A 24,144-nucleotide genomic window follows, 5' to 3' on the forward strand; every position below is an offset into this window, starting at 1 on the left:
CCCTTTACAAAACCATGTTGACTTTTCCCCAACATCTATGTGTCTAACATCATGTACATCTATGTGTCTAACAATTCTGTTCTTTACTATAAGTTTCAACCAGTTTGCCCGGTACCAAAGTCAGGCCTGTAATTACCAGGATCACCTCTGGAGCCTTTTTAAAAAATTGATGTCACATTAGCTATCCTCCAGTCATCTGGTACAGAAGCTGATTTAAATGATAGGTTATGTACCACAGTTAGTAGTTCTGCAATTTCACATTTTAATTCCTTCAGAACTCTTGGGTGAATACCATCTGGTCCTGGTGATTTATTACTGTTTAGTTTATCACTTTGTTCCAAAACCTCCTCTAATGACACCTCAATCTGGGACAGTTCCTCATATTTGTCACTTAAAAAGAATGGCTCAGGTTTGGGAATCTCCCTCACATCCTCAGCCATGAAGACCGATGCAAATAATTCATTTAGTTTTCATATATTATTACTTAAATACATACATGTGAAAGCTCTGATTTGTACTCCCACTCAGAATGAATATCACTATTTTAATACAGCTATCTGTATTTCATTTTTCCATGCAGACAGCAAACATGTTCTATATTGTATTTATGATGGCAATAGTGTTGCTGAGTTTTGGGGTATCACGAAAGGCAATCCTTTCTCCAGAAGAGCCTCCCAGCTGGACTCTTGCACGAGATATTGTGTTCCAACCCTACTGGATGATGTTTGGTGAGGTCTATGCTGCAGAAATCGATGGTAAGTGATCTTGATGGGACTACTAATGTGCTTAAAGTTAAGTATGCGCTTAAGCGCTTTGCTGGATTTGGGCCATACAGTTTGGACCAACAATAAAGTCCATACTTTATTGCCAAGAAGGCCAATGGCATTTTGGGATGTATATGTAGGGGCATTGCCAGTAGATCGAGGGATGTGATCATTCCCCTCTATTAGACATTAGTGAGGCCTCATCTGGAGTACTGTGTCCAGTTTTGGGCCCCACACTATAAGAAGGATGTGGGAAAAATTGGAAAGAGTCCAGTGGAGGGCAACAAAAATGATTAGGGGACTGGAACACATGAGTTATGAGGAGAGGCTGAGGGAACTGGGATTGTTTAGTCTGTGGAAGAGAAGAATGAGGGGGGTTTGATATTTGCTTTCAACTACCTGAAAGGGGGTTCCAAAGAGGATGGATCTAGACTGTTCTCAGTGGTAGCTGGTGACAGAACAAGGAATAATGGTCTCAAGTTGCAGTGGGGGAAGTTTAGGTTGGATATTAGGAAAAACTTTTTCACTAGGAGGGTGGTGAAACACTGGAATGCGTTACTTAGGGAGGTGGTGGAATCTCCTTCCTTTGTGATTTTTAAGGTCAGGCTTGACAAAGCCCTGGCTGGGATGATTTAATTGGGGATGGGTCCTGCTTTGAGCAGGGGTTGGACTAGATGACCTCCTGAGGTCCCTTCCAACCCTGATATTCTATGATTCTATGATACTAACTCAAAGCATGTTGGTTTCAGTGTGCATCTAATGTTAACTGGCTATATCGTGCATTATCAGAAAGGAGAATAATCCCTTTAGGTTTCAGAGTAACAGCCGTGTTAGTCTGTATTCGCAAAAAGAAAAGGAGTACTTGTGGCACCTTAGAGACTAACCAATTTATTTGAGCATGAGCTTTCGTGAGCTACAGCTCACTTCATCGGATGCATACCGTGGAAACTGCAGCAGACTTTATATACACACAGAGAATATGAAACAATACCTCCTCCCACCCCACTGTCCTGCTGGTAATAGCTTATCTAAAGTGATCATCAAGTTGGGCCATTTCCAGCACAAATCCAGATTTTCTCACCCTCCACCCCACCACACAAATTCACTCTCCTGCTGGTGATAGCCCATCCAAAGTGACAACTGAGAGTTGTCACTTTGGATGGGCTATCACCAGCAGGAGAGTGAATTTGTGTGGGGGGAACTGAGAGTTGTCACTTTGGATGGGCTATCACCAGCAGGAGAGTGAATTTGTGTGGGGGGGTGGAGGGTGAGAAAACCACTTGATGATCATGTATATAAAGTCTGCTGCAGTTTCCACGGTATGCATCTGATGAAGTGAGCTGTAGCTCACGAAAGCTCATGCTCAAATAAATTGGTTAGTCTCTAAGGTGCCACAAGTACTCCTTTTCTTTTTGCAAATCCCTTTAGGCTCTTTGTTAAATCAGCTTTAGAGCCTATAAATTTAACCTTGTAAATGAAGTCACAAAGCCCATGACAGAGCACATGGGAGCTAGTGACAAAGCATTTTTCATTCAGGGGATCCTGCTTTGGAATGAATTTCTGGAGGAGATTAAGTCAATCCAAAATCTGACCACCTTGAATAAATACTGCAGAGCCTTTTCACCACAGCAAGAATTACACTCATAACATTGAAACCCCCATCTACCCAAACAGCCCCCCACAAAAATCAGTAAGAAACAAGTGTTTGTTGATTTGTGATTTGAAGAGGTCTAAGATTTTTCTTTAAAACAGAGGGAAAACTCCTCAGTTGGTATAAATTGGCACAGCTCCTCTAAAGTCACTAGGGTTTCCCTGCTTTACACCAGATAAGATCTGTCCTTCTACAGTGAAACACATATTAAATATTAACCTACCATGGCTATGCTGATTTATGTGGTAACTGTGGTTTTCATTTCCTTCCTGTGAAGCTTGTGAAGTAAATGAAGACTGCCCTCCTGGGTCCTTCCTGACACCATTCCTCCAAGCTGTATACCTCTTTGTACAGTACATCATCATGGTCAACTTGCTGATTGCTTTCTTTAAGTAGGTACCAATGATACGTTGTTGCAAAACCAAACCAAACCAGTGGCTATGCTGCCAATATTTCTACAGGAGGCTCCAACAAAAGCCCCCCCCCATTAGCCTATGATAAACCCCGAACTTCCAGGGTGTATTTGTGCTTGTAGATAGGTGGAGGTTTCTGTCATTTGGTGTAGTCTAATCCACCCTAAATAAAAAATCCTGATCTTAATCATTATTTTTATGAATCATAGGGGGTGAATTTATCTCTGGCAACCTTTGCATCCAGAGATGGAGAGTGCCATCAAAGACAGAGCAATCACACCAATTTCTCTTCCAGTTTGGTGGTGGAATTTTAATAAGAGGCTCCCTGGAGACCCCTCCATTGCACAGTTAGTTTTTTTTATTCTATAGTTTCAATATTTCAGTGGAGAAATTTTTTCAAATCTATTTCCAGCCATAGATTTTAAAAAAAATCAACTTGAAGAAATGCAGTGATTAGACTTCAAGGCAATTGAATGATCAACATCCATCTTTGTTTCCATTCCCAAACAGAAATTCCTGTGCGGAAATTGTGGCAAGGCATGGATTTCTTTTTCATATATAGCTGTGAAATTGCAGTGTGAATTATTTCTATATTTATATCTTCAATAGCAACGATGTGCTAAACCCAACAGTTCTGCAGTTTGGTTTCTTTCTCATGGGAGACAAATATTGGTTATCCTCAGTACAGATTTAGCTGTACATCTAATTATTCTCTCAGAAACAGAACTGGTGTTGTTATGATTCACTTCTGGGTCTTCGAGAGCCAGGTGTGACCGGGAAATTATAAATAGATTGAATTGAAAGCTGTGCCTCAAGACTGAAGGTCGCTTTCCACAGCATTGGCTGTTGTTGTACAATACACTGTTGGATGTTTTTTCGGTGCCAAGTTTAGCAGTGTCACTGACCCCCAAAGAACCCTTTGCAGGAGAGCCTTTTGAACGGCTGCCTTCTGCTGTAGGGTGTTGGTGGAAGGAGACAGAGAGAGGGAAGTGGAGGAACTAGTACTGAAGAACAATTTCCATTTTGCAGCATTGTTTTGTTACAACCATTTCCCTGGCTGCCAGTCCTGATTCCTACGTTTAATCCAGTTCAGATATTCAGGCAATGTTGAATTCTTGAGACTATTTGACAGGGGAGGAGGGAACTGAAACACTCTGGTTGAGATTTTCAAAGCCACCTCAGTGGGTTTGATGCACAATTCCCTTTAATTTTAATGGGAATTGGATATCTAGATCTGTGAGGCAGCTTTGAAAATGTCAGCCTCTGTGCGTTGTCTGCCTCTACCTGCTGCTGCTTTGTTAAATTAAAGTTGCTAAACTGATTTACCCCATTTTAGGATTGGGTGCTTTGTTTCAATAGTGCAGTGTATCTGGAGACAGGCATCTTGTGTTATTATGTGTTCCTCACATGAACCTCTCTCTTTTTCTCCCCTCTCTCTGTTTTACAGTAATGTTTATTATGATATGAAATCCATCTCAAACAATCTCTGGAAATACCATCGTTACCGCTACATCATGACGTATCACAAGAAGCCATGGCTGCCACCGCCTTTCATCATTCTGAGCCATATTGGCCACCTCATAAGCCACATCTACCACCATCGTCCCTCAAATGAGCTGGATCAAGAGGAAGGCGATGTTGGACTAAGTAAGCAGAGGGCAGGTTTTCCAGGCCTTCTGCTGGGGAGCCTACAGGAATAGGTGATCAGGGATGTTTTGCTAGCCTTCCATCACCTTGTTGGTGGGCTTGATAGTGAAAAGGACACTTGTTGAGGTTTGTACTGTAAGCCCTAATTTGGCTATCAGCCCAGACAAGTAAGGGGTTGTGTCACCTCCAACCCTACAATTCTGGGTGGCTTAAATGCCATGTTGCTCTGCCTCACAGCCCTGATGCTAACAGCCCACATACAAGCATGTAGGTCACACCCTGGCTTCCACCATCCAGTTACTTTGTGCAGAGTGAGCCCAACACCACCCCAGTTCTGAATTTCTGCCATACCCTCTGCTGGTATGACAATTTGCTGAGGTTTCCAGAACTGTGAGTTACAGTGTTACCTGATTTCCCTGAGCAAGTGAGTGTTTTTGCTACTGCTAACGTTTGTGGGAACTTGTCAGCAAACTCTTAGGATTCTGCCAGTCCAAACCTTTCCTTTCAGACAACGATCAGTGAACCCCAATTCCCGAATCCCTCAGCGCTGACCAGTCCTCTCCTGGAACATTGACAGACATTACATTTGTTGCTCCTTTAAAGAGACAATATGCTGCAGCTTACTAATTTAATTGGGGTTTGACGAACAGCCTTATTTCAGTCACAGCATTGAAATGGTTTATAGTAAAAGTAAAGCAAGTTTATTTAACAAAAGGACATGGAAGTAAGTGATACCAAATATAAGGAATAAAGATGGACTGGGTTACAAGCAAACAAAAGTAAAAATACACTTATAAGATTAAAAATTAATTTCAGCAAGTTGCAATCTTTGCCTCACCTATATTTGGTTCCCAAAGACTGCAACCCTCTTGATTGAAGGATGAAATGTTCTGTGGTTTCAAGAGCTCTGGACCCTTGAATCCCTCAAGTGAGAGAGAACTCAAATGTCTTTTTGCCCCATCATATCACCCCAAAGTTCATTGTCTCTGTTTCAAGGGCCAGGAAGGCTTCCTGGTATTCTTTCCTTCCTGTGAATATCCTATCTCCCTGCTGATTAATATGTGTTAGGGTAACCTCTGAGACCTTATCCACTCAGGGGTATGTTGGGATGGCTTCTGAGACCATATCCACTTGGTAGCCCCTGAGACTTTATCGTTTCCCAAGAACTCAGCTCGACTCCAGACTCATTGCTGAGGTTCGTTTATTAGCATACAGTCAAACTATATGGAGCTGATGAGACTCGTGTGGGGATGGGTACAGTGTAGACCACACATAGAGAGTACAAAATTATTAATCAGTTTATATACACATTCTGAAACAAACTGCCACATGTGCCTTCTATTCTACATAGTATCGCATGCTCTGTGACTGGCTCATTAGTTTCTGGGAAGCAATCTCTACCCAGATCATGAGCTGTTCATGCATCGCACATATGCCATCTCTTGCATATTGCTTATTGCCCTACTATCTCTTTTCTACTAGCTACATATTTTACATATTTACAAGGCTACTGTGAATTCATACTTTGTTCATTGTTGCACTTCCTTGCTCAGAATAAATCTACACTGAACACTTTTTTTTCTTTCATAGATATAACTTTTTCAGTTTAATCATACGTTTTTCTCTTTTTGTTTGTTTTTAAGGTGTATTACTCAGCAGCATATTCCCAGAACCACAATGGTGGCTATAAATTGTATACACATTAACAACAAACTTAATGTCTGCACTATGGTTTGGAGGCTAACCTCCTTTAGGATAGCTCACCATAGGTTACCTGTTTTTGCAATGCTGGTATAATCACCTCACTAATTTGTTTGGATATGAGTTGCATGATGGTTACCAGCTGTTCCAAAGTGCATTCTGCTAAACCCTGATTTTTATTTCTACTATTTCCTGAACCAAATGAATTTCAAGTTTATTACTGTATATACCACATGCAATAGCCTTGCACATATTATTACCCTGATCAGCAGTTCTGGCTGTTAAGCTTTTAAGATCCAGGCTTAAGGGAGGATTCCCAAACTTGGCTATACTTTTAAAACATCCTTTTACCTATATTTCAGTTACATTATTTTAAAAAATGATAGGAGATAATGTTTGTATCACCACAGGAAATTAAGGTGTGAAACAGCACATGGGCCAATTAAAATAACATTCCTCGGGTCCATACTGGAAGTAGTCCCCTTCATCCGCTAAACACTACTGCCATTCCCAGTATACATAGTGTTTATTTCACCAACTTACCAGCATCTCATCTATACTGTGCAATTTGCAGACTGCTGCACCAGAGTGCTGTTCCACACGCCGGCAACTTTGTCCGTAAGACATTACACATGCACATGTAAATATGCCCCAGGTGCAAACAGAAATACAAGTCTGGGGCTTTGCAAATGTAGTCACTGTCAACAATTTAGGGCGAAGGGTAATCTAGTGAATATGGCACTGGACTGAGACTGAGAACTCCTGGGTTCAATACCCAGTTGAGCCACAGACTTCCTGCATGATCTTAAACAAGTTGTTTAATTTCCCATCTGTAATATTGGGATAAAATGTCCCTACTTCACAGGATTGTACCTACATTCATAAATTTAAAAGCTGGACAGGGCCATTATGGTCGTCTAGTTTGACCTCTGGCATAGTACAAGCCTCACCCAGTAAGACAATATTCAGTAAAAATCCATTAATGATTCAGGTCCTAAGATACTATATGATGAGGCCATATAAATACCTAAATAGGCAGAGATGTCCAGTAGTTAATAATGGTCAGGAATCTGTGCCTGATTCTTCAGGGAATGCAATTTCTGACCTATGCACCTGACTTATTGTGCAGTGCTGTACACAGGTGGAGTTTTCCTTCTTGGCTGCTATAGCAATCAGGCAATGATGAGAAGAAGCATGACATTTGATGATCCCATCTCAGCGTGAGTAAATAAAAGCTGCTTTTCGATTTAAAGGAGCAATAAAATGGAACCATTCAAAAGATTTGGTTATGTAAGTGAACAATATAAGTAACAGGAAATTCCTGCCCAGCTAGTTTCCTGCCCACATCCAAAATATCCTCTTTAAATTAGATACCAATGTTGATGTTATTAGCTCCAGGATGCTCTATTCCATCGTAATGGACAACTTTATGCTTTTTGAAATACAGTGCATTGCAGTATGCATTCTTTATGCTTATAATGGGGTGATCACAAACACATCCCAGGTTATTGCTAATCTGTGCTTGCTGTGCTGAATATGCATTCCTAAAGATATCAGCCATGGTCAGAACTGATAACTGACTCTACATTCAAGATTAACTAGTCAGAGTTTAACCACTTCACTGCTAGTCGTTGTTTCAGCTCCTGTGCTGTGGAAGGAAGCCACATCATTCCTTTGAAGTAGTAATGTTCCTCTGGAATATTTGCATGCCATAAGTGAATATTTGCATGCCATAGCTTGTTTGTAGGGCACAGAAAAGTAAAAGAGCTGTTTAGCTCACTTAAAGTTTCTTTGAATAGAGAGGCTATTGACTTGGCTTCACACATTTTTTCAGAAAAGCAGTTATTTCAGGTATTTGAATTTGCTTACAAAGCCAAAACTATATCCAAAACCGCTTGGCAAGATTTTTCTGCATCAAGTTAAAGTTCTGTAGGTGAGTGTCTACCCAGGACATAGGAAAACAGTGCCACCGAGTGGAAAATGAATGCATATACAAAGGCATGGTGAGTGGAATCAGCCAGGCAAGAGCAGAAAGGTCATGGGAAGGACCTATTAGATTACTGAGTACATTCCACTGCAAAGAAAGATGTAGTACTCCAATAGAGGATGTACCATGTATTACAAAGACACAATAAAATATTTTAACATCAACCTTTGCTAGCCATTACCTCACAGTTTCCACACAGTTACCACAGTGTAGTGGGAAACTATGGTATCTCAAAAAGAAAAGGAGTACTTGTGGCATCGTAGAGACTAACAAATTTATTTGAGCATAAGCTGTCGCTCATGAAAGCTTATGCTCAAATAAATTGGTTAGTCTCTAAGGTGCCACAAGTACTCCTTTTCTTTTTGCGAATACAGACTAACACGGCTGTTACTCTGAAACCTATGGTATCTCAGACACCACTATGTGGACACAAATGCTGTCCATTGCAGTACAGCTGCTAAAGACAATGGCAAAAGGGAATTTGCAGACAGAGAGAAAGAAAATTAGTTCTATTTTTTTAAAGAAATTTTTGCCAAATGCATTGTGTGAATGGAGATAGTATAGTTCCCAAATCTGAGAATCCCAATACATGAAGAAACATATCTCTGGAGTGTTGAAATCCACTTTGAAGTTGCTGGAAAAAAATCCAAAGAAAAATGAATTTAGAAGAAGAAAACAGTGAAATATCCTGAAGAGAAATTCTCCAGAGACTGACTAATTGTTTGATACTGTTTACATGTCTTAGCAGTAGCTTAGACTTGACCAATTCTGTGAAAAAATCTTTTATTGGTCTACTGTAAGAATAGTCTCAAAGCATGCCAAGCTTGTTACATGTGTCTGGAGTTGTACATTTAAATATGTATTGCAATATCCCTTGGTTAATATTTGTATACATATGAATGTTTGAAAGCAATTAAGTGAAAAAGAACTCCATGACTACCTATCACACTGAATGTTTGAAAGAGCTCTGGTTGCTATAGCTGGCGTAAATTCTCTTTAGAAATGTTTTGAGACAAGGTAGAGCAGTCATATGAAAGAAGAGCCTCATAAGTAAGTCATATAGTGGAAAGTATTGGCTATTAGGTATAACTATATAAACATAATGCATGAAAATACTGGAGAGAAAATGTATCCCTAAGATCAGTTATTTGGCTGTGCGTTTTCAAATCTTTTTATAAAATGAGTCAACATGCAAGAGGGCTTATATCAGCTACCCTTTCTCTCCTTGGATTGAGAAAGATGCTATAAAGCACATAAGCATATATTTGGAGTGTACACACATCACCAGTCTCCATATATAAGCACAATTTCAAGAAACAAAAGGAAATATATTTTAACAAAAAGAAAAGGAGTACTTGTAGCACCTTAGAGACTAACCAATTTATTTGAGCATAAGCTTTCATGAGCTACAGCTCACTTCATCGGATGCATACTGTGGAAAGTGTAGAAGATCTTTTTATACACACAAAGCATGAAACAATACCTCCCCCCACCCCACTCTCCTGCTGGTAATAGCTTATCTAAAGTGATCACTCTCCTTACAATGTGTATGATAATCAAGTTGGGCCATTTCCAGCACAAGAGTGGGGTGGGGAGGGAGGTATTTTTTCATGCTTTGTGTGTATAAAAAGATCTTCTACACTTTGCACAGTATGCATCCGATGAAGTGAGCTGTAGCTCACGAAAGCTTATGCGCAAATAAATTGGTTAGTCTCCAAGGTGCCACAAGTACTCCTTTTCTTTTTGCAAATACAGACTAACACGACTGTAACTCTGAAACCTGCCATTATGCAAGGCACTATATTTTAACAGTTTCTTTCTTTTTTAGTAAAGCAGGACAAATGCATTTCTTTGTCGGTATGTTTGGTACCAGCTATCATCTTATTTGTTTAGAACTCTACCTGAGTGATGAGGAGTTAAAGAAACTTCATGAGTTTGAGGAGCAGTGTGTGGAGAGGTACTTCCATGAAAAGAATGAAAGCTTGAATTCCAGTGACAGTGAAAGGATCCGTGTGACATCAGAAAGGTATGAGGGATTTGCTGCTGCTGAAACCTACCTAGAATGGGATATCCATTGCAGTATAAAAGACTATCGGCTAACAAATGTTTTGAGTACAAAGTATGGTTGCTCCACTTTATGTGTGCAGGGAAAGAGGAAAGGGCTTATATAGCCCTTTCTCCCACCCTACATCCATAATGTATCCATTTAAACTAAGTGCAAAGTGTGGCTGGTTAATGCTTCTGGCAGAAATGCACTCCCACATGTGTGCAGTACATGAACAGTTGAGGGTGTGGCTAGGGAATTGCACCATTTTACCTTTGCAAACTATGTACCACTAAGAGGATGGTAGCGGGGTGGAGGATATGCAACATGTTTTTATTTGCAGGCTTATTAATTACCAGTGATAAACATTCTCCTCACAGTGACCTCACATTCTCTTTACAGTGACCCTAGATGATGTATACCTATCATTCATGATATGGAGGCCTAATATCTACAGCCCGTATGGAATTACCTTTGTTATAGTTTCAGCTACACTTCCTCCCTCTAGTCATAATGTGTCAAAGGTGTGCTAGTTGGGACTTCCAAAAGCATGAGTGCTGGCCTAACTAAGCTTCCTCATTCCCCACTTTGTGTGAAAATCTCACACAAAGTGTCACCATTGAGCTGTTAGCATCAATTTGTTTTGCCTGGTGAAATGTAGCCCACTTAACACACTATCTACTCATGGACTTCATTTTCCATATACCAAACCAAAATGCATACAACAAAATGAATGAATCTTATTAAAAAATGGCCGATAAAAAGATAGATTTGTCCATATAGCAAATTTCTATTATACCAGGAAGATCTGAGTTAATTGAAAACTGAACTGATAAACAATAGATCAGTTAAATTAAAATGTATTTAGCAGAATAGAAAGAATCCCTCTTAAAAGAATACTGCTTAGATGAATAACATTTTTGGATCACCAAGGTTTCTTTTGTAGCATGATTTCTGTTCAGCACAGCTGCTGGTTTAGATTCTTGGAGGTATACACTGCATCCTTTAGATACCATGCTGCTAATAGAATGCAGTTCCTCTTGTGTACTGCCTACCGCTAGGTTAATTCCTTTGTACATTGATGGGATGACATATGGAGAGATTATATGATCTGATCTATCTATAGCTAGAACTAAGGAAATCATTTAGTTAAAATTAACTTATTGAATCATTTCAGGTTGGGAACTTCTCACAATGTACATTAAGGGTTTGAAGGCCTTAAAATACTTTGCTTGACTGGCAGATGAATTCTACAGAGAAAGTAAAAGTTAACATTCAGATGTATAAAATATGATCAAGGTGGCAAATAGATCCTTTGAAAAAAGTTCTTTTCCTGCTAGGCTTTTATATGTAAGAAATGAAAAAAAGTAATCTGTAGTCCTGTGAGCCCTTTTAGAGTGGGTTTTTTTTTTTTTGCACAAGAAAGAAAGAGACCTCTGAAGACAGAAGGGCTCACAAACAATTTACCCATCCTTTCTGGTTCTCTCTTATTCTCCATGATCATTAACTTTGTGCCAGGGAGTGGTGGTTGATTTGAATGTGTTAATTATTAGAGGAGATTACTCCCAATGGAAAAGTCAGTGTAAAATTCATTTTAGGCTTTCTAGCTTTTAGCTCAATAGTTCTGAATGTAGATCATGAATCAGGTTAGTTTATTATCACATGGAGGTGTTTATGAAGATGGAAATCACGGTAGAAAAATAGGAGTGGATTGCTTAATTATAGAATGGTAAAGATTTCCTCTGTTTTAAAGTTTTCGTTCATCATTTGGAATAAAGAAATAAAATAATACAAAGATTTCTGCTTTATTAGTTTAATATGGGTGTGTTTTTCCCTAGAGTGGAGGAGATGTTTTTGCTGCTGAAGGAAGTGCATGAGAAGGTGTTCTACATCAAAGACTTTTTGCTTTCCCTGGACAGCCAGCTAGGACACCTGCAGGACCTCTCTGCCTTGACTGTCGATACCCTAAAAGTCGTTTCTGCTGTAGACACACTGCAGGTAGAAAAGGCCCTGCTGGCTGAGACAAAGCACCGAGCCTGTAGGAAATTGCCACATAGCTGGAATAATGCCATGTATTCAAAGACTTTGAGCAGTTTGGAATGTTTGAATGATAAGAATTACAACTACTACAGCATGCCTCCTTCCATTCTAAAGAGCTTGGCAAGAAGACAGTGGCGATCAGAGTGCCATAGCCACATTGTTGAAACTGAGGACTACAAGGAAATGAAGATAGCAAGCATCCAGATAAAGCAAGAAATAGAAAGTGACACGCTCACTTCTGGGGTATCCTCTGAGAATAAATCAACCCCTGGATATGGACAGTTCCTCTTGGTCCCTACTGGTCATCAGGGAGCTGCTTCCACTGAAGAGGTGCCCTCACACCACCCCAGTGAGGTAACCAGAGATGGTTATGTGAACTGGGGGTTCTCTGAAGGGGATGAAAAAGGAGTTTTATGCAGTGAGAAAAGGCAGAAATCATGCATTCATTCCTCCTGTAACAATGACTGCAACTGCACCCGTAGCACTCCACAGCATGTCCAGATAAAAGCATCAAAATCCTTCTCTTACAACTCAGACAAATCAGGATATGCCAGTGACACCTCAGAGCCTGAGCCCATGTGCCAGCGCAACACCATCTTCTGGATCAACCCACTCAGGAGAGACTGGACTATCCACAAGAGCAGCAGCTTTCAGTCCCTCAAGGGAAAGAAAGTGGGGAAGACCTGCAAAACCAAAGGTAGAAATCTTATTTTACGATAGCATCTTTCACTGAGGTTTGGGGAACTGCACAGGGGGAATATTATTCATTTTAATATTATTTATTGAGCCTTCACTTTCTAATAAAGTCTCTGTTGTATAATCATTTAATTTTGTTTACCTTTACCCTCAGAGCGATCGAAATCTGCTGAGTTGATCCCATCTGTGTGGACAGAAGCAAAACAACAGAATAGAGACAGACAATCCCAGGAGGACAAGAAGAAACAAAAAATGCTTCAGGTGCCGGTAGGTACAGGTGTAAGTGGAATGCCATGTTCTTAATCTGCCTCGGTAGCTCTTTAGTGACAGTATCGTAATAGGGGATAGTAAAGTTAGCATTAATGCCCACTGGGGTTTTAGCCCTGGAAAAGTACTGCAGTCATGATCAAACTGGGAAGTCCCTAAATAATTAATCCCAAATCTATTGTCTTGCTTTGTTTTTGTTTAAATGCTCTTTATTTCAAACGTTTAGTGGCTCAATCCTGCACCCATTGAAGTCAATGAGAGGTTACCATGGACTTTAAAGGGTGCAGGATCAGGCCCTAAATCAGTTTTGTGTTGTAAGGACTCTGCCCTCTCTTCCTGATTAAGGCCAGGGTTTGGGAGGGTGCACTTGAATAACGTCTGGGACAGAAGGAAGGAGCAGCTTCAATCCTCCTTCCCTAAGTCCTAGCTGCTTTTTAAAGGAGTGTGGAGTGCATCAGTACTTTTTACAAAGAGATTCCCAACATCCTTTTGAGCTGGAGAACAGTTATCCCCATTTTAGTGATGAGAAAACTGTGGCAGAGAAAGGTTTAACTCATTTACTTAATAATGGCTTATTGTGCAGCCTTAGCAGAGTTATGAACAGAACCCTGAAGTGCTGATTCCCATCACTAGACAGCATGATAAGCAATTATATTTTAAAGATTGTGTATTAAAAAGTCACAGGACTTTCATTTTAAATATCAGCTGACCAGCTTTGTAACCTTTTCTATACATGTGCAGCGGGTTTTTTTCTGCAACATGTAACAAATACAGAATATATTTTTCTCAATTATTATATTTCATAGAGGTTAGAGCTGGAATCTAGGAGAGAGAAAACCCTAGGTTTCGTCCTCTGTCCTGTCACTTGCCAGCTAATATTGATCAATTTTCTGTGTTTCAGTTCACCAATCTATAGTAAGGGAAGAATAATACAGTGTATCCTGAGTTATCTGAAAGACCCATAGGACACCAAAATCTTCAAGTTCCTCTCTGATTTTCCACAAAATATTATGTGCTGAATTGCTTTACCATATAAGCACTTCAGCCAGCTTTGCTTCCCTCACAGCCTCTGATCTTCCCTGCACTGCCCCTGTTCAATTGTTTGGCCTTGGGCAAAGCTGGTAAACCACTTCTGTTACTTGAGCATCATTTTTCTGAAGGTCTGAAATCTGAAACAGGGCACAAGGGGCATTCCAGAGGTGTTTGGATAGGGGAGGTTAGGATATCTAAGGTACACTGCACTTCTCTTTCTCATGGAGGTATTTTGAGACTTATTTCATATTGTTTGTAAAGCATTTTGAGACCTTATACAAGTGAAAATAATTATTGCTGGCATTCCTCTTGCAGTGATTCTAAGAACCATGCTACAGAGGAGCTGCAGAGCTGTTTGTCTTAAAATATTGAGTAAAATTTTTTCTGTCCCCTGCCAGATGATTACAGTGGATGGTTGTCCCCAGACCACTCAAATGAGTTCAGAGCCAGCAGAAAGCTGTTTCTTGGGTGAAGAGAAATACAACAAGAACTGGCTAACTGCATCTAATTTCAATCAGCTAAGTATGTAACACTCTTCAGCTGATGAAGCTCAGAACTCCTGAATAAACCAGTAACAGTGCATGAGTCTAAAGTGTCATGAACCAGTACCACCTCAGGAGGCAAATTATAGGGTCAGATTGTGAACAGACACTGTACATACACATACCCCTCAAACAGAGGGATGGGGAGACAGAAGCATGGAGTGGGTGGACCCTGGGCTTCATCTTCCTCCAGTTTGCTGGCCACCACTGCTGAGCTGTTCCAGGAGTTGGGGGAGTAACTTGCTATTTTTGTGGTACAGTAGCAGATTACTACCTCTCAGGAGTAAACAGGGATTAGGGAACTGAACTGTGTCTCTGTGAGGCATGATTCCTGGCCTGGGGAATTTCTGGAGTATCACAGCATCTCACTGTACAAGCACAATCTAGCTGCTATTGGTAATTTTTGCAGAGGTTTGTGGTCATAGGTATTACTATGATAATGCGTCGATTAGTTGGTTTTTGGTAATTTTCATCCATTTGATGTACCAACCTTCCATTTTCCATTTGCAGCATAATGGATAATTGGCCATAAATTCTTAGAGTACTCAGATGTCATTGCTCAGAATACATTCTTCATGGAGAAGTAAATTTATGTCACCTGTATTTGAGTGATAAGTTCTAAGTAATGTGTGCAGTGTAGTTGTAGCCATGTTGGTCCCAGGATATTAGAGACAGAAGATGGGTAAGGTAATAACTTTAACTGGACCAACTTCTGTTGAGAGAGCCAAGCTTCTGAGCGACACAGAGCTCTTCTTCAGGTCTAGTTCAAGTTTTGAGGAATGACATTTCGGACTCTTGTATAGCAGTGATTCTCTAGCTTTTTCATTATACAGGCCTCATTTTAAGAGTGAGATCCTCCAACAGATCATCTTATCTCCTGACTCTGTCTCTACACAGCTCTTAGATTACATTTTGCAGACCACCAGGAAAAGCACCATGGAGCAGTGGTGCTCTACAGATCATAGTATGAGAAGACCCGAGCTACACTGGAACCTGTAGGCTAAGAGAAAGTGGGAACAATCTACTTCACTTTTGTGAAATTCCATTGTTGCTTTTATATTGTTGGCTTCTAGAGTAATACATCATACAGATATTTTATGGGTGTTTATTTTACAGTAATAATGCTTTTCATTTCAGTTTTAGAAATATATTTTCTCTGATTACTTTCTTGGTTAGGTTTGGAACGTCTCAGTTATATGCACCAGAAAATGAAAAATCAAGAAACTGGTAGGCGCTCTTTGCAAATCTGTGACTCTCTGAGGCAGTCTCAAGAGGTAAGACCTGAGGACATATCATGGGCCAAATCTTCATATAAATTATTGTAGCTTCCATAGAGCTACACTGATTTTCACCAGCTGAGCTTCTGTCTAATGAGACACCTTTTGTTGTGTGTGAAATTTCATTTCATGCTGGCAAGCCACATCTTTGGTAGTAAATGAATACTTAACAGCTATTAATACTTAGCAACAATTAATAAAGTAGGATATTAAACTAGTGAATCAAGAAATGGGAGTGTGTATGAAGACAATGGTCAGAAAGGTGAGCATTTATTAGTAATACTCTAGGCCATTAAGCAAATACACAGTCTGATGTAGAATGTGTGAGCAGAGGTGATTAGAGAACCAAGGCAACCTTTGGCAAGTTCATCTTCTTAGCTATTAGGTCACTTTCATGTAAAGTGAGAGTTAAATATTTCTAGTGCAAAGATGTTTCCTACTGTATTTAGAGTGGTTTTCTTAATCTCTGGCTTTTAAAAAATTATGATTTGTCAGAACTGATTTGCAACCTTATATGACCGACTGGCTAAGCAGCAGTTCTGCAGAAAAGGACCTGGGAATTACAGTGGATGAGAAGCTGGATATGATTCAACAGTGTGCCCTTGTTGCCAAGAAGGCTAATGGCATATTGGGTTGCATTAGTAGGAGCATTGCCAGCAGATTGAGGGAAGTGATTATTCCCCTCTGTTCAGCACTGGTGAGGCTACATCTGGAGTATTGCATCCAGTTTTGAGCCCCCCAATACAGAAAGGATGTTGACAGATTGGAGAGAGTCCAGTGGAAGGCAACAAAAATGATCAGGGGGCTGGGGCACATGATTTATGAGGAGAGACTGAGGGAACTGGGCTTGTTTAGTCTGCAGAAGAGAAGAGTGAGGGGGGATTTGATAGCAGCCTTCAACTACCTGAAGTGGGGTTCCAAAGAGGATGGAGCTCAGCTGTTCTCAGTGGTGGCAGATGACAGAACAAGGAGCAATGGTCTCAAGTTGCAGTGGGGAGGTCTAGGTTGGATACTAGGAAACACTGTTTCACTAGGAGGGTGGTGAAGCACTGGAATGGGTTACTTGGGGAGGTGGTGGAATCTCCATCCTTAGAGGTTTTTAAGGCCTGGCTTGACAAAGCCCTGGCTGGGATGATTTAGTTGGTCTTGGTCCTGCTTTGAGCAGGGGGTTAGACTAGATGACCTCCTGAGGTCTCTTCCAACCCTAATCTTCTATGATATAGGTCCAGATCCTTAGCTTGTGTAAATCAGCATGTCTCCATTGACGTTAATGCAGCAATGGGAATTTACATCTGCCGAAGATCTGGCCCATAGTTCAGAAAAGAATGTGGGCAAGAAACTGGCTTGCAGAAATCTCTGTTCTTAAATGGCCTGGATGACGGCACAAATTGCATCTTTCAACTCATTGCAGGAGGTAGACCAGGGGTAGGAATGGAAATTAACAAGGAATAAATTGAGAACTGAAGTTGGGAAATTATCCATTCTTCTTCCTTTCTCAAGAGTAATTCATTTTAGAGAAGGGAGCACATTTCCTTGCCTGATTCTTTTTTTTTTTTTAAAAAAAGTTACTGTTCACTATAAATGCTATTTGTTGTTACTTTTAGCTTTTTTCCTTAGACCATGAAAGTAGATTAGATGAACTTTTGTTTCTTGTCAGTTTCACTTTTTGACTCTCCTGTGGTTTCAGAGTGTTGTAGTTCGAGTTCCAAACACAACAGAGCAAGTTTAAACAAAAGAATTTTATATTGAAGAAAAGAAATTATAGAAACATTTCTACTGATCCTAGATTCTGTAAAACATTAATTTTGGGGTTTAAGTCAATTTGACAATAAATCTTTAAAATAGGGCACAATATATTTTTAAGAAATGAGTTTTCCCTGGGTTAGTTCTTCTCAGACCGATCTGTGGATCAACATTGGTCCACAGGTCTTTTGTTATGCCTAACAAGATGAAACATTTTGAGAACAAACCAATGGATTGTGGGTGGGGAGGTCACCTGTTACCAGAGGAACTTTCATGCAAAAAGTAATCTCCTGAATTAAAACATGGGAGAACATCTGAGAGAGTTAATTTTAAAACTAAATTTAAGGTAATATTTAAAGATTAGTTTTATCTAGTTTGTCTTAAAAGCTTGTCTCTGATCTTTTTATTTGAATCCTGGTGCACTCTTCTTTGGGGAAAGGAATTTGCCTTGGTCAGATTTTTCAGAGGAATATTGAAATATCTGACTAATACAAGAGAATATTCCAAAATCAGATTGTTCTATAGGAGCATTTTCCCTGATGTAGCTGGAAGGTTTTGCACTATTAAAGGGACTAAGAACCTTCGACTGACAGAAATGAAATATATAAAATCTAAATATCATATTGAAAAACTCCAATGTTCTTAAAAATACACCATGCTTGGTGCTTCAAACTGTTAGATGTGAGATGTGTTTCCTTTGTGTCATGGCCTCACAGGACCCATGCTCTCTCAGCTCTGTAAGGTTCCTGGGAAGAACCCCCTTCAGTCTGACAGCCCGCCTCAGGAGTCTCACTCTGGGGCATTAAGCCTTGGGCTCCACCACCTCTTGGAACTGCACCTCTGAGCCTTCAGCATGCCTATGTCTCTCTGTGAGCCCCCTCAGGGAGTCCATTCACTCTGGAACCCCAGGGCCTCCACACCCCGACAGAGCAATGCAAACCCGCTCTCTAGATTGCAGTTACTCTCAGCCAGTGTAAAAAAGAAGGGTTTATTGTGCATCTGAACACAGCACAGAAAGTTCTCAGGGCCTCAAACATAGAAAATTTCAGCATAGTCGATCTGGGCCCATCCAACGCCCAGGTGGGCTCAGGCTGCTCTTTGTACCAATCCAGAAGCGACCTCTTTCCAGCTAACCACCCTATATCACCTTCCCCAAAAGCCCTTCCTCCGTCTTTTGTCTTCTTTCCTGGGCAACCAGATCACCTGGACCCTCTCTCTTCCGCCCTTTATTCTCTCACTGGACAAACCCAGCTGGCTTCCAGATGGGGTGGGCCTCCGGGTCACCAGTTGCTAAGTTCCACTGTGTCCAAGCCAGGGTCCAGGCGGCTAGGCGAGGTCTCACCTGGTCCTCTGCAACAACAAACACCCTCTCCCACCACCTCGTTAAACGTACAGCACATAGGGAAAACGGAGACACAGTATTCATGCAAACCATTAAGCAAATCCCCCAGTTGGTCACACCTTTCTAGTGTAACACTGTAGGACACATCTTATTCATTAAATATTTATATTTCATATATTTCATTTTTCTGCTATAAAGGGAAATTCCCTACTAGTTTTTATGCTGCAAAATACTTCCATGTACATTTAGAGTTTTTTCACGGTGCAGTCTGATATAACTAGATCACTTAAATTATTCTACTATCTACCTAAATGCATGGAGATTCTATAGAAAATTGCAACCAGGACAATTTCATATTCCAAATCAGTGTTGGTTTAATAGAGCTGTGAAACACTTAGGTTTCTGTGGGACTACTCACGGTAGTCAAATTAAGTACATGCATAAGTATTTGCAGGATTGGAAGCTTTATGAGTTGCTCTGATTATATACGTAGGACAGTGATATATAGACTGTACCCGTAACATCATTTTTCTTCTTCTCAGGATTTGACTAATAGCATGATTGGGACCACCAGGAAGAATAATCTGAGCAGGAATTCCTTGTATGTATTCCTAACTATTTTAAGATACTTGCTGCATACCTACAAAAGCAGACTCTATTGTAACCCAGTTCTGTAGATACTGCAGATTTCCATTTTAGTTCTATAACACATTTAGCATGAGGAATCTGTGCATATGTAAAACAGACTTTTTTCAATAAAATAAAGCTTTTTTGTTTAATTATAAAAGGTTATTAATTCCAATATAACTTCTAATTTTAGAAGGAACATAGATACTTTTATCTTTTTGTATCCCAGTATTATCTAATTTTCTCATTCAGTCACCACAGGATCTTAACTACTTATTCTAATCTACTAGAGTGTGAAAGGCAACATTTGCTTTTGCTGCATACATTGTATATTTCTTTTTAAAATAGCAAAAATCCTGAAAGGCTGTCATTCTCTGATTAAAATCCTTTGTATCAACTCTGCATTGGCAATAAGTCTGTCTGCATTTGCAAAATATTTGACTTGCTTTCTATAAAGAGATTTTGGTGGTGGTTTATCTCTGATCAAAGTGAAATAAAATCAGACTGGCTTGAAAAGTGTCTTCAGTTTTCTTGTTAATTTCTTCAAACCTCTTGGATGTTTTTTCAGCTTGCTTGATAATTATCTTAATATTTGGAATGCTTTCATGTGTGCTTCTCTTTCTCCCTCTCTCTCTGCCTCTCAAGTTCATCACTGCAGTATACATCCCCACTACTTAGTAACATCCCTGATAAAATAAATAAAAGGCACAAAGCAATTGCCACATTCCATGATTTCAACATGGGACAGGGAAAAAATACTGTTCTTTTTAACAGTCCATTGTGGCATACTTGCAGGCAGTAGCCAACCTGCATACATGCTAAACTGAGAACTGAACTCACAGGGCTAATGCTGCTGTCACTTACACTGGTCTGACTTCAGTAGAATTAGTCTTGATTTACACCCGTGTGAGAGGAGAATCATGCCCATAATCTTTTGTCTTTTTATCCCCTCCCTCAAGCAAAAAGCTTCCATCAACTTGAGGCAACAGAGACTGTTAAATATCAGAAGCAGTAGGGTTTACAGTATAGCCTCCCTATAGATCAGCTAACAAAGTGCAAGGCAACTGCAAAAAATTGAGCAAGTCTGATTTCATCCTGTAGAGGGCAGTGAGACACATACCAGTCAGTACATCAAAACGTAGGTTAAAATTAAAAAGCAAACAATACACCCACCCACCACTCATATCTGATTGAAGTGCTCTTTAAACAATATTGTTATTATCTAAACAAGACAGTGACCCAGAATTGTAAGCACAAATCAGAGAGGGGAAAATGCAGAGAAATACTTCTGTTCCTTAGTAACAAATGATCAGCTGTATGTCAAAGCAAAAAACAACTTTATGCTAGTGGTTCTTGTGTTTTATGAAGTGAGTTTAAATCTTTGTGAGTTTGAATTCACATAGTTCAAATCCTTTCACGTCATTCTTGTTTAATCACAGAAAAGTTTGAAGCATAATTTCCTATTGTTGATTATAAAACAGGTTCAGAAGTTCAAGCGGCATTGACAGTAAGTTTTTGATTGATTATTACTTGTCTTTAATTCTTATTTGTAAATCCTACTTTCACAATTCACTGAAATACGTGACCAGTGATTCTATTGTAAGCATGGAGGGTAAACAGGAAGAGGGTTAACAATAATTAATACCCAACAGAAAGAACAGATTCTTTGCAGTTTACTACAAATAATGTGATAATATGTTTTCCTCATGCTAAAGGAAATTTCCATCTATTTTGCTCAGCCCAGCAATATAAAATATCACACACTTTTCAGCAGGAATTAACTATGCTGTGCTTAAAAAGAGACAGATGAATTCTATCCTTTGGATTGCAAGAGAGTTCCATTGGGTTAAATAGGAAGCTTGACATATATCTGAGGGTTAAGTCTAGCATAACATTTCTGATTACAATGCGTGTTTCTAAGCACAGTCATGGTTGCAGCCATCTCTCTAGTAAGTGGTATTGGGTTCAGTTTTGCAATTCCTCTGCATGTTGAACTCTCATTGAAGGATCTGGTCCACTGTGGGATTGTCAGTGCAGGAGTTCAATGTCAAAGATGGTAAATACGTTTTCAAACTTCTTTGATATTCACTCAAGAATCAGAAGGATGACTTTGTCCAACAAATGTAGAACATTTGTATGTAGCCTTTTTTAGTCAAGTTTATGCTCACAATGGGTAGTACAATGGGTATTTGGGCTGCGGATGCTACAGTCACATACTAAAGAGACACCATCGAGTTGAATTTTGTTGCAACTGGTCACATTTTTTAAAAATGCAAGTTTCTCGAAGAGCAGACTGGCTTTTAATTCCTTAAAAAGGTTTTGAACATATTTTATGTCCTCCTATCATTACAAGAGAATTTTGGGTGGAATCAATAATTTTGGGTGGAATCAATGGCCTGGCCCATCCACTTTTCGCCATGGGTCCTGCCCCTGCCCCTCTTCTCCCCTCTAAGGCCCTTCCACCAGCCAGGCTGGCAATTGGAGCCCATTTGGGAAACCCAGGCACCTGTGGCCACCATGGACCCTCCACCTGACCAGGGTGGGGGGTCCGAGAGCAGCCCCCGGCCCGTGTCCTCGCCTAGCAGGCCCCCCGCCCAGGGCAGACGGAGGGTCTGCGGCTCCGCACTGCTTCCCTGGTGTCCCTTACCATGGCCAGGCTGCGGCTCCGAGGCCCCACCCCCCAGCTAAAGCTGGGTTGGGGTAAGAGCCACCCAGGCAGCTGTACGGAGCATGGACCCTCCACCTGCCCTGGGCAGTGGGCCGGGGACTGCACTGACAGATTCCATACCAGAGACTCCAGCAAGTTTTCCTCCCGCCCTGCTCAAGGCTGGCAGTCTACACATATCCTGGACAACCATACAGCTCAGGGTTCCTGGATGCCACAAGAGTCCATGTGCCACATCAACCACCTCCAGCTATGAGCAGTACACAGAGCATGTCAGCAATTCCTGCCTTTCATCCGATTCACTCATACAAGTCAGGTCAAACAATATGACAATGGTTTACTATATAAAGAGGGGGAGCCAGGTGCACACCACGCTGCAGGGAGGCGGCACAGATATGGAATTGATACTTCCACAGTCATCTCACCCTCTTGGTAGCGCACCTACCACGGATAATGAACTCCCTAACAGACAGCCTCATCAGGCATTTTCATGAGAGCCATGAATGGAAATGGAACTCATCCATGGAACAACAGATTTGACTTCAGTCTCCATCTTTGTCTCAATCTTGGGACCTCTTTGCCAACCCAGGCAAACAAGAATTTACTGTTCTCCTAATGCACAGGGATGCAGCTCCAGAGGGCATGCCTTCCTAATACAGTGGTCAGATCCACTGATGTATGCCTTTTGACCCATCTCCATCCTACCATGCATCCTCAGAAAAATCAAGGTGACAGTAATCTTAATAGCTCTTGGTGGCTGAAGCAGTTTTGAGTTATGATGGCTCTCCAGGTGAGCTCCCATCCATGCATTCACTTTCAGACGTCACCAAATCTACTGTCACAGAATGGGGGCAGAACCAATCATCCCAACCCAGCACTTCTCCATCTATCCCAATCCCGCACCTCTCCATCTGACAGCTTGGCTTTTGGATGGGCAATGGGGTTAGAGAGATCCTGCTTGAAGAAGGTCTGAGCCATCTTCCTCAATAGCAGGAAGCCCTCCACGAAGATGTGTTACATAGCCAAATGGAAGCCCTTTCCCTTTGGTGCCATGAACATCAATTGTTCCCAGAAGAGGTTAGAATTCCCCTTATCCTGGACTATCTTCTCTCCTTAAAATCTTTGGGCCTCTCACTGAGTTCATGGTGAGTACGTCTCGCAGCCTTTAATGCCTTCCATCCCCCAGTGGAAAAAACTGTTCAATTTTTACCCACCCTACAACAATAATTAAAAAAAAATGCATTTATGGGAACATTTCCACTGGTGTCAAGGTCAGTGCTGGCTAGGAGTTTGAACCTGGTTCTCTCTATCTAAAGGATTCATTGTTTGAACCTTGGCCTCCTGCTTCCCATTACATTTATCAATGAAGGTAGCCCTCCTCATGGTTATCACACCAATCAGAAAGACAGGCAAACTTGGGGCCCTTATTGCAGATCCACCTTATATCATCTTTCCCAAAGTATCCCTGATCCTGGGCACATAGAGAGCATGTGCACCCACAGTGAATACAAAAAACTCCAGTTACTATAAGGTCAGTAAACTTCCTTTACTGGAACAAAAATAAACTGGAACAAAATAAATTAAAACAGATAATGGAAACATTTCTATTAGTCTTAAATAATATAACGGCTTGTTTTATAAAACATAGATTTGGGACCAAATTTGACTTGACAGAGTCTCTTTAATTTTGCCAATAAATTACTTGT

General features: G+C 40.6%; 1 protein-coding gene across 1 annotated transcript in view; it reads left to right on the forward strand.

Moving 5' to 3' along the window:
• TRPM6 (transient receptor potential cation channel subfamily M member 6) overlaps positions 1-24,144 on the forward strand; it is a 169,266-nt gene that overhangs the window by 116,714 nt on the left and 28,408 nt on the right. Inside the window, exons 23-32 of the mRNA XM_084628138.1 lie at positions 581-755; positions 2,693-2,807; positions 4,276-4,475; positions 10,057-10,189; positions 12,046-12,944; positions 13,098-13,210; positions 14,641-14,764; positions 15,961-16,058; positions 19,689-19,819; positions 21,255-21,280. Of these exons, the coding sequence (XP_084484264.1) occupies positions 581-755; positions 2,693-2,807; positions 4,276-4,475; positions 10,057-10,189; positions 12,046-12,944; positions 13,098-13,210; positions 14,641-14,764; positions 15,961-16,058; positions 19,689-19,819; positions 21,255-21,280 (2,014 nt within the window). The remainder of the gene's footprint in view (positions 1-580; positions 756-2,692; positions 2,808-4,275; positions 4,476-10,056; positions 10,190-12,045; positions 12,945-13,097; positions 13,211-14,640; positions 14,765-15,960; positions 16,059-19,688; positions 19,820-21,254; positions 21,281-24,144) is intronic.

This window comes from Lepidochelys olivacea (assembly GCF_965140295.1).
Source record: "Lepidochelys olivacea isolate rLepOli2 genome assembly, chromosome: 5".
In the NCBI taxonomy this organism is placed as follows: domain Eukaryota; kingdom Metazoa; phylum Chordata; order Testudines; family Cheloniidae; genus Lepidochelys; species Lepidochelys olivacea.